The sequence below is a fragment of the Phodopus roborovskii genome, unplaced genomic scaffold (genome assembly GCF_943737965.1).
Source record: "Phodopus roborovskii unplaced genomic scaffold, PHOROB, whole genome shotgun sequence".
Lineage (NCBI taxonomy): Eukaryota > Metazoa > Chordata > Mammalia > Rodentia > Cricetidae > Phodopus > Phodopus roborovskii.
In genome coordinates this window covers 7,765,445-7,776,428 of record NW_026126407.1, presented here as the reverse complement: position 1 = coordinate 7,776,428, position 10,984 = coordinate 7,765,445, and the positions used below count along the sequence as shown (strand labels likewise).

At 50.6% G+C, this 10,984-nt stretch overlaps 1 protein-coding gene across 10 annotated transcripts in view; it reads right to left on the bottom strand.

Moving 5' to 3' along the window:
• Nucleotides 1–956: 956 nt before the first annotated feature.
• Sgsm2 (small G protein signaling modulator 2) overlaps nt 957–10,984 on the bottom strand; it is a 64,523-nt gene continuing 54,495 nt past the window's right edge. For all 10 annotated transcript variants that reach the window (XM_051179998.1, XM_051180003.1, XM_051179997.1 and 7 more), the window contains 11 exons: nt 10,866–10,930; nt 10,639–10,784; nt 10,070–10,198; nt 9,621–9,803; nt 5,962–6,339; nt 5,587–5,711; nt 5,132–5,214; nt 4,910–5,019; nt 3,449–3,545; nt 2,724–2,891; nt 957–2,492 (listed from right to left, as the gene is read on the bottom strand). In XM_051179998.1, coding sequence (XP_051035955.1) covers nt 2,404–2,492; nt 2,724–2,891; nt 3,449–3,545; nt 4,910–5,019; nt 5,132–5,214; nt 5,587–5,711; nt 5,962–6,339; nt 9,621–9,803; nt 10,070–10,198; nt 10,639–10,784; nt 10,866–10,930 — 1,573 coding nt within the window. In that variant the 3' untranslated portion in view covers nt 957–2,403. The remainder of the gene's footprint in view (nt 2,493–2,723; nt 2,892–3,448; nt 3,546–4,909; nt 5,020–5,131; nt 5,215–5,586; nt 5,712–5,961; nt 6,340–9,620; nt 9,804–10,069; nt 10,199–10,638; nt 10,785–10,865; nt 10,931–10,984) is intronic.

The following is a 10,984-nucleotide window of genomic DNA, read 5'->3' as shown; positions in this document are numbered from 1 at the left end:
CAGCAGGATTCAACAATCACCCAGACCATAGAATCTGCTAGGGAGGCAACGAGTGTTTCCCTAGGGGTTTATCAAGTCCACTTATACAAGCTTCATGTGTTCCAGTTTTCTCTGGCCAGTTTTAGCCATTAGCCTGTGTTCTGTCTTAAGAGCTGGAGCCAGACTGCTAATGCTGTGGACTAGAACCCTTGGCTTTTGAGAAGTTGGCAGTAGATCATAGGGCTCAGGAGACAGGGCTGATTGATAGGGAGCAGTTAAAGATATGACCAGAAGCACTCTGGGGTAGAGAAGGGCAGGACCAGAGTTCTAACCAGGCCCTTTCAGTGCCTTCACAGGAGCTGTAGCTCCAGTTACTTTCCCCAGCCTGAGCCAGGCATCTCAGATCTGCCTGGTGGATAGCAAGGGGCCTGTGAGAGCTGGAGCCTCTCATTAAGGCCTAGTCACTCTGCTAAGCTGTTTGAGGTACGGCTAGGCTGGTGGGGACAGAGTGGGGGCAAGTACTTACTCCCAGCTACATGCTGGAGGCTTCACTGGTTTCCAGATAAGACCATGGTTCTAGGGTAACATCTGCAGCATTCTGGATAACTGACTTTCTAGATAGCCTATGCCATGGAGGCCCCTCTTTAGGAAAAACTTTGGTTCTCATACCATTTTTGCTTTTTTTTTTTTTTTTTTTTTTTTTTTTTTTTGAGACAGGGTTTCTCTATGACTTTGGAGGCTGTCCTGGAACTCCTGGAACTCACTCTGTAGACCAGGCTGGCCTCGATCTCACAAAGATCTGCCTGCCTCGTGAGTGCTGGGATTAAAGGCATGTGCCACCAACCCCTGGCCCATTCTTACTTTTTTTTTTTTTTAAGCTGTCACCCTTTACTGTTGGATCATGGACCCGGCAGACTATTCAACACATGACAGCCCTGTGTCCAGCCAGTCCCACAAATAGCCATCAGAGCCTCAGGCATTGCCAAATGCATTTTATTAGTCTATTATATTGAAGAGTATATAGTTTCTGAGCAAAACAAAATCAACCAACCAGATGAACAAACAAACAAAAAACAAAAACAAACCCCAAACCCCATACCCTCTGCTCCTCACAGGACCAGAGTCACTAAGGCAGGCACACGTTGGCCACCGTGCTTGGTGGAGACCAAGGAATTACGAACAACCAGGGTGGGCAATGGGGTGGGCTGGCCCCACACAGGCCGTGCAGTACGGGGCTAGGGAGGGCGTGTGCTAGATGCAGAAGGCTGCTGGTCCTTTCTTGTGTTTTCCAAATGCAGTCAGTCTTTGGAGCCAGGCAAGGTGTGGCCCCTAGGTCCCAGACCTGGCTTGCGCGTGCTCGGGTGGTGGGGACAACAAAACAAGTAGCATGCCTAGGCCTTGGGTCACCACTGAAAACGCCTGCAAGGGTCTTTCTGAGTTTCCAGGCCTCTCAGTGCCCTGAGAAGCATATGGAAATTGGAGTTGGCCTTGCTTCTCACAGAGATGAGAGTACCTAGGCAATCTCACCTCCCTTGGCACCAGGAACTCATACATGTCTGGAATAGCTAAGAAGCCTGTCCTTGGAAGGAGGTTGTGACAGGATTGCTTTCCTACAGAATCTCCCTGGGGTCCCTCTGGAGAGCAAGCACACCCACCATCCTCCATACCCTCAGTGGGAAAATGTGCTACTTATGAAGTCCTGGGGATTATAGTGCATAAAGCAAGGGGGGGTGAGAGAGTGACACTGGACAGACAGTGCACTGTGTGGTGGGTCAGTGGGTGGGGAGCTCATGGGGTCACTCTGGTGGCCAGAGACTATGGCAGTGCTGCTGAGGTGGGCTGCTCTGACCCAGGGCCCACACCCGGCTGCCCCAGAGTCTCAGGACAGCCTGGAAGGTGGCCCAGGTCGCCTGGCCCCAGGACAGATGCCTGAATAGGCAGCTAGTAGAGACCACAAAAGGTCTCAGGAGAGATATGGCACAGAGCTCCTTGCCCCATGCAACTCCTGCTAGATGAGGCTCACGCCACTGTAGACCCCACTAACCTTGCAGGACCCCAGGCTGACTGGAAGAGGCATTGGGAAACAGTCCAAGCAGGTGGCAGTGGAGCTATTCTGTTGTTTGAGAGGGAAACAGTAGCTGTCCTCCAGGACGGCACTCTCCTTGCGGCCAACCCTTCTCACCAGTCATGATCTGCGGGCATCCTGACCCTGACTTGCCCTGTAGGGCCAGCACTGCCCATACTCATATCCCAGGCTCACAGTCACTTTGTTAGGTTACACAGCTGGGTGGGCAGGGTTGGCAGGGGTGAGGATGGGGGATGTGGGATGAGGCAGTCTGGGCTCTGATGACCTCTGCCTTTCCCTGCTGGAGCTCAGGGGCCTGGTACCTGGGCTCTCCACTTTGCAGCCCCTGGCTGCAGCTCTCACTTGTTGTCTATGAGCATCTGCACCTTGTGGACGAGGTCGCGGGCAATTCGCAGGATCTCCTGGGCATCATGATGTTCGGCCCGCTCTGGGGAGGGGGGGGTAACATGGATGATTGTGGGGAGGCTGGGAGGAGCCCTTTGGCTAATAACCTTGCTTAGTTTCTATCTGCTGTGCTCTTGACATCTGCCTATGGGGAAGGAACCCTAGAATCCCTGAAAGCCCTCCAACCCTACCCAGTTCAGGTCTTGGCCCCCATGCCCTCTGTTGGGGACAGGGGTGAGGTGGGGGGAGCCGGAACGGCTGGATCGGCTCATACCATTGAAGAACTTGATGATGTCAGTGAAGTCCATGTTGTTGTCACGTATAATCTCTCTGTAGGCCTCCACCAGGGCCAGGGCGATGAACAGGACAAAGTGCTCTGATGAGATGTGCCTGGCCGCCCAGATCACCTCCCACACTGCAAACACGTCCTCATACAGTAGCTCTGGGGACAGTAAGGAACTGGCACTTACTGTCCCAGGCACAAGGCTTGATGGAGACACATGGAGTCAGCTTCAGCATCTGGGTTCTCCCCACCAAACACACACACACAGGCTGGCTCAGCCTCACTCCAGAATGCAGTTCTCTCCCCTACCCCAGACCAAGACCTTGCCCTTGTCTTTGGTTATTTCTGAAGAATTCATGCAACAAGGAAGGTGTAGTTTGAACAAGGTTCCAGAGACCATCACCTGTGACAAAGTGTGCATGCCCTGCTTGTGCTATGGGGGTGCCTCACAAGCATGCAAGAAAGTACAGGCCCAGACAACCTTAGTAAAACTCAGGCTGGGTGGGGGCAGGACACACAGTGGGTGGTGAGGTTAATACCACTGACTTAGGGGAAGAGAGCTCTCCTGCTGCCTGACCTAGGTCCCATGATCTTTTTCTTTTTTAAAAGATGGTCTTTCTATGTAGCTGACATTCCTTTAACTGTCCTGTTGCAGCCTCTGAAGTGCTGGGATTTATAGGCATGTGAATTGATGCCCAGCCCCAGCCACTTCTTACCTCTTTTAAAATCCAGCAGGAACCAGCGGTAACAGAAGTAGAAGTGGGTATAGTCTCCATTTTGATGCATCAGCTCGAACAGCTCTGAGTCCAAGATCTCATGGTGGAGAGGGAGAGGTACTGACCTGGGCTGCTTCTCTGCCATGCTCCCCACCACCCTGGCCCTCAGCCACCCCACTGTACTGTCATGTCTACCCACTGGCAGCTGTGTCCTACTGTCCTTGTTCATTTGTTCTCCCCCCCCTCCCCTAGCTGCATTCTTTTTGCAATTACTCCAGTTTCTGGGCATTTGATTTGATCACCAGAACACACAGGCACAAGCATGTGTGCACATTGTTACTCACTTTGTAACACAGATAGCGGTATTTCTGTGTGGTGCTGGGGATGAAACCCAGGGCTTTCCATGTGCTAGGCCACCACTCTGCCTGAACTAGAACTTCATTTTTAAACATTTAAATGAATTCATTCTTTTAATGACTTTATGTACAATGGTGTTTTGCCTGCATCTGTGTCTGAGGGTGTTGGATCCCCTGGAACTGGAGTTGTAGATAGTTGTGAGCTGCCATGTGGGTCCTGGGAATTGAACCTGGGTCCTCTGGAAGAGCAACCAGTGCTCTTAAATCACTGAGCCATCGCTCCAGCCCCAACTAATATATATATGTGCCTTCATGTGTTCATGGGTGTGTGGACACACTCTGTGTGTGTGTACTGACCCGGACAACCTCGGGTGTCATTCCACTGGTGCTGCTATCCACCTATGCTTGTTACTGTTTGGATATAAAGTCTTTCACTGGCCTGGAACTCAAGTAGGCTAGGTTGTCTGGCCAGAGATGCCCTGGGTCCCACCTGACTCCCCCTTCCTAGTACTGGAATCATAAGCCACTGTGTAGCTTTAACCCTGGGAACCCTGTGTAGCTCCTTGACTAACTAAAGAGTCAGCCCTCTTATTGTTTATTATATTCATTTGAGATGCATTCTCACTTTGCATCCTATGCCCACCTTGAGTCCTGATCTTGCCTCAGTCTCCCAAGTGGTGGGATTTCAGGCATGAATTGTGATGCCCAGCTACTTTTATTAATACATGCATGTGAGTGTGTGTATGTGTGAAGTAATTTAACTAATGTTAAGACATCTCATATAGTCAAGGCTGGCCTCAAACTCACTATGTAGCAAACTGGCCTGGATCTCCCTGCCTCCACATCCTAAGTGCTGGGAATACAAGCATGTGTCTGGCAGCAATGTTTTTTAAAAATGAAGAAAATTCAGCTATGGCTGGTGGTACATGGCAATAATCCCAGAATTCAAAGAAGCTGAGGTAGCAGGATTGCTGCAAATTCCAGTCCAGCCCCTAAGTAAGCAACTACATGAAATAAAGTTCCCTTGTGAAGGACATCTCTAGCCTCCTAGTGGCTGATGAGTAAGTTTAGCCAAGCCCAGCCCACAGACAGCTACAGCACTCACCTGGATGAGGGAACGCATGTTGGCAAAGTGGGTGTCCATGGCACCCCCATTGGGGAAGTTTTGACTCATCCTCTTCATGAGGTGGCTAAAGCAGCTGTAGGCCAGCTGGTCTGCGGTGAGATGGGAATGAGGCCCTCGTGACAACAGGGTAGACTGGCTAATACTCCCACACCTTCTAGACCTGGCCCACTTGGTCGTTCAGAACCCAGTCCCATCCCTTACCGTCGTCGAGGATGACCAGGAGAGGTGCCAGGAGGTCACACATGCCCTGCACGTAGCCCACATCTAGGTGCTCCCACACGTAGCTGAAATGCCAAGGTGAACACTGTGACTGTCATTCTCTTTTCTTGGGGATTGCTATGGGCATGGCCTCCAAAACATTTTGTTCCCCACGAGCCAGCCTTTCTTTCTACAGCTCTGAAACATTTACTGTGGTTCTACCCTATGAGGCAGTGGGAACTACCAATGGCCCTTGTCCCCAAGGTACTTCAGTGGAGGAAGTTTGGTGTGAAGGGCAGGGAATCAAACAGGCAAGAGGATGCAGTGGGGTGGGGGCGGGGTGGTGCTGCAGGGACAGTGCCCCAGACAGAGGATGCAGGGAGACCTGACACAGTACAGTAGGTGGAACCGTGGCCCAGACTGGGTCCCCATGCCTCCCACAGCCTGCCCAATGGTACCTGCACATGATGTCTCTGAGCCTCTCAAGGTTAGAGGTTGTGAAGTACCAGTAGTTTCGGTCACATCTCTGCACATCCTTATCAATGCGGTGCAGATTTAAGGCCACAGTGTCCAGTAATTCTATCTGAAAAAGTGGGTGTCCCTCAGAGGTGAGGCTGGCCAGCCCCTCCTAGGTTGGAGCAGGAGGGGGTGCCCAAAGAACACCCAGCCAACAAGGACCCCAGAGCTCTGAGAACAGAGAACTCTCAGTGATGCTCAGAGAGCCCTTTTGAGATAACCACACCACCCATGCTGCCCTTGTGGTCAGTCCCCAGGTTTCAGGGTATCAGGACTCCTGGAGCCACTGGCAGTAGTGTGAGGGAGCACCCACGTACAGTATAGGCCGCAGCACACACAGCTGCGAGCTCCTCCCCTGCTTCAAGCTCATTGGCAGGTGCAAGCTTCTCCTGGCCTGGTCCATGGGACTCAGAGAAAGTGTGGGCTGCAGTGGAGGGTCCATCGGAGGAGCCATCTTCCCCACCGCCATCCTCTTCAAAGCCCACACTCTGTGCCTCATCTAGGCTGGACTGGATGCCTGAGGCCACGGAGTAGTTGCGGGAGGAAGGCAGCCCTGAGTCTGGAGAGTCAAACTCCACTGACTGCTGCTCTGCCATGCCTGGAGTCCCACCTGCTGGCCCCTGCTCCTGCTTTGGTCTGGAATCTTCAGGGTCTTGAGGCCCTGGGGGCTCTAGGTCATCCACAGAGATAAACACCTGGGGGAGAAAACAGGTGGCTCCATCCAATACTCCAGGGTCTTCCCTGGATCAGAATGGAGCTGGGGAGAATTTTCTTCATACTCCCTCCTCCCATCCCCAACTCCGAACACTACAGTCCCTGGCAACAAACCTGCTTCAAATCCAGCCAACCAAGAGAAGAAACAAGGCTCTGGGCAGAAAAAGACAGGCTGTGCCTGTGCAGTGCACTCCATAGTTTCTGAGAACTGTTATAGGAAGGCGAGCAGAGGCCTGGTTTTGTTTTGTTTTTTCAAGACAGGATTTCTCTGACTGTCCTCAAACTGAGATCTGCCTGTTTCTACTTCCTGTGTGCTGGGATTAAAGGTGTATGCCACCATCATCCATTTTTTTTTTTCTCTCAAGAGATTCATTTTTTTTTTTTTTAATGTTTAATTATGTGTCTGCAAGTTCGGTTTTGCATCTGAGTGTAGATGCTTGCTGAGGCCAGAGACACTAGGAACCAAACTCAGGTCGCCTGTAAAAGCAGTATGTCCCCTGACCCTTCAGTATGTGATCTTAGTGGCTGAGTTGTTGCCAGCCCCTAGGCCCCAACTCTTGGTAGCCAGTTTGAGCTCACTGTTGTTCTACAAAGACCGGAAGTCACAAAGGAGTCTGGGAGAGCTGCCCTAGTATCTTGATATTGCTGCTGGGGTGTGGTAGGGAGAATAAGCTACAGGTTTTAGAAATAGCAAGTTCTTTATTCTTGGTATTGAATGTTGAGCACACAAGATAGGAAAACTTCTGTAGCAATACCAAGTCAGTTATGTTAGTCTTCAGACAAAGTGCAGAAGTAGAAGGAAACAATCCACTGGAAGCTGGCCAGGGAAATCAACACACCCACGCACTGCCCTTGTCTTTTCTTTCTCTAACTGGACAATGTAGTCAACGGGATGCTGAAAGTTTTCTCTCTGGATAAGAACTCTGAATCACTGGGTAAAGTCATACTTGTGAAACTTGGTAGTCCATGTTGGCCTTGGCCTCCAAGTAATGCAGGTACCAGCGTGCACTACCACAATAGGCTCAGGCTTGTCTTTATGTACTGATTATTACTGTGTCTGTGGTGTGTTGGGGAGTTGGTGATGCGTGTGTCATAAGGCACACAAGCCCAGAGGACAATTTTGTGGAGTCAGTCTTTTCTTTCACCTGTAAGTAGGTTTTGGGGATCAAACGCAGGTCACCAGACTTGTGCAGAGAGTGCTTTTACCTGCTGAGCCGTCTCACCCTCCCAGACTCATGCTTTTACAAAAGCCAGAACACAAAGTGTGCTCATGAGCAAAGGAGTAAGAACAGAGTGTATGGAGAGGAAGAGGGTGTCTTGTTAATTTAGACATTTAAAAGAAATATTTGGGGCTGGAGGGATGATGGCTCAGCAATTAAGAGAACTGGCTGTTCTTCCAGAGGACCTGGGTTCAATTCCTAGGACCCACATGGCAGCTCACAACTGTTTGTAACTCCAGTTCAGGGGATCTGACATCTTCACACCAACATACATACAATAAATTAAATAAAGTATTTTTTAAAGAAATTTTTTGTTTTTATTTTATGTATGTGGGTGTCCTGTCTACATGTATGTCTATGCATCACATATATGCAGTGCCCATGGAGGTCAGAAGAGGGCATCAGATCCCCTGGAACTGGAGTTACAGATAGGTGTGAGCTGCCATGTGGGTGCTGGGAATCGAACCTGCTAAGCCACCTCTCTGACTGAAGTTATATTATTTTTAAGTCTTGCCCTGCCTTATATTTTGTTAGCATTCACGATTAGTAAAGTATAAAGAACAAAGTTTACCTAAAGAAGCCTTTTCTACTTCTTTTCTTTTTTTTTAAACAGGGACCAGTGTAACCTAGGATGGCTCTGACTCTGCTATGCAGCTAAGGCTGATCTTGAATTCCTAATCCTCTTACTTCTACCTTTAGAGTATTGAGACTTCAGATGTGAGACACCATGCATGGCTTTTAATATTAATTTGTTAGTTTAGCATACAAAGTAATGGGCCTTCACCATGGCATCTTCACAGTTATGTGTCATGTTTTGGAAAAAAGTAATTTTGAAGAAGGGAAAACCACAAAATGGGGGCTGGAGAGATGGCTCAGTGGCTAAGACACTTGCTGCTCTTCAGAGGACTTGGGTTGATTCCCAGCACCCACATGGTGGTTCTTGATCATCTATAACTCTAGTTCTGGAGAATCTTAATGCCCTCTTATGACCTTCACAACCATTAGGCACACATGTGGTGCGTAGACATACATGCAGGCAAAGTATTCATACACATGAAAATAAATCTTAAAAACAGAACCACTTATGGGCTGAGCATTGTTGTACACAACTTTAATCCCAACACTTGGGAAACAGAGGCAGGTGGTGCTATCTCTATGAATTCAAGACTATCCTGGCTTACATAGTGAGTTCCAGAACTACAAAGTGAGACCCTATCTCAATAATAATTAAATACAAGAATAAAAAATGATTTATGCCAGGTAAGTATGTAGATCATGCCTGTAATCCCAGCTAAGGAGACTGAGGCAGGAGGACAGTTAAGGCCCGTTCAAGAGAGAATGGGGAGAGGAAGAAGAAAGGCAGGAAAAAGAAACCCAGATGTGGGTGGGGTGGCAGTGGCAGGCCGTGATCACTACCTACTGTTCTCGAGACAGAAGTAGAAGAGAATCAGCAGGAAAAGCTTTCCACGAGTGTTCTACCTCTCTGCAGTTACTGCATCCACGAGTGCTCGCTCTACCTGCCTCTGCAGTTACTTCTACAAGGTGACAGAACACTGCAGAAAAAGGAACCTGCCAGTGGACAGCAGTGGCTAAGTGTCCCTCTGCTCTTTGGCCAACAACTTTCCAAAACGCCTCTTCAGTCAGAGGCATGGGAACAGAGAAGTTTGGAAACAGAGACCAGATATGGGACACTCTTGCTCAGAGACCCTGACCTCACTAGAATGGATGCAGTACTGAACTCATGGGAACCAATGACTACAATGACTCTACAAGGGGGGAGAAGCTCCCCCAGATTCCAAAAGACCCATTTCCCCTTACTGTTCCATTCAAATCGCACAAAGCAATTGTGTGTGTGTGTGTGTGTGTAAGCACCTGGTTGCCCATTCTTCAGTTGAAATTTTGAGATACTGACACATGAAGCTTCTGCCCAGGACCCAACTGCCAGTATTGGAGGCTAGCCCCAGTCTCAGGGCCCTTGTGTCTGAAAGATTCGTGGGCCCCACTAGCCCTCCCCACCAAGCCCTTTCCCCAGTCTGGCTCACTTCATTGCTGATGGTGGAATCTCGGTGCACCAGGCGCTGCACGTGGCTGTCGATGCTGCTGCCTGAGGAGAACTTGGTGAGCGTGGCTGGATGAGCCTCCCGCTCCCGCTGCCTTACCACCACCTCACAGGCCTTCCACTCTGCCAGCACCTGCTGGTACCTGGCTGCCACTGCCGCATCCACCTGTGTTCAGACCATGACCATGAGGGGAGGGTGCCCTAAGGCTCCTCCTCAGGGCTGGGCAGGCACTGGAACTTTAGCCCCAGAGGGGACACACATGCTGAGATGGCTGGGCTGGGGCGGGGCCTCAGGTGCGGGCCATGGGGTGTTCCCTACCACTTTCCTCCACTGTTGCTGGCTGCGGTGGGGCTGAGGCTTTCGAGGTTCCCTCTCTAGGGTCATTTGCCCAGCTGCCATTTCCTTGGTTGTGTAGGAACAGGCTCGCTTACCTGTTCCATCTCCTTCTTGCTCATGCCAAACTTGTAGTGGCCAAGTAGGAAGGGCCAGACATCCTTGCGAATGTCGTGTTCGACTCCAGCATAGTACACCTGCCGCAGCAGCTCCAGCTCCTCGTAGTTCTGAGGGGCCCAGAGGGGAAAGACTATGCAGCCCCCGTTACTGTGGCTCAGGAGCCAGGCCACATCCCAGGGGAAGCTGGGCCTGCTCCTTAGCAGCTTTACGGAGCCCAGGCACACCCTGCTTGGGGCAGCCTTGGTTATAGCTAGCTATAAGAGATCTTGTCTCACCTCCTTCCTTACAGGGCAGGACCAAGCTTGTCAGACCTGAGATCAATATAGGAGTAGATTGGATTCCCAGCCCAGACCCCTCCCATGCAGATGAGATTCAGCCATACATCTACAATGCAGGTCACCCCATGGCATCAGTCTTACCTATCTGCCCAACTGCCTACCATGTTTTACTGCAAACCACCATTCAGTTTAGAACAGGCAGCTACAGGTAACTGTTGCTGCCCAAGTCCCCATCCCTCGGCCTCTACCCTTGGAAGTCCGGCCTGCACCTTTTTGTCCTTCTGGTACTTGCTCCACACATCCTTGGTAAGGCCACCTGAGGCCCCTGGGGGTCTGTCTGGTGGGATAATGTTGTGATGCACCAGTGCTGACAGGTGAGTCCTCACTGTGGAGAGGTGGCGACAGTAGGCCAGCCCTAAATGGGCAAGGAGGAGGTTGTGACTGAGGTGCTTCCCCACCCCCAGCCCCTCAGAGCCCCACCTCACCACACACTCACAGCCATAGAAGGCCCGGGACACAATCTGCCTCTTCATGCTCTCACACAGCAGCCTGAGGGGTAACCTGCGGAAACATCCTGGCTCAGAGGGAGGAGATTGTAGCTCACTGGTTAAGAAT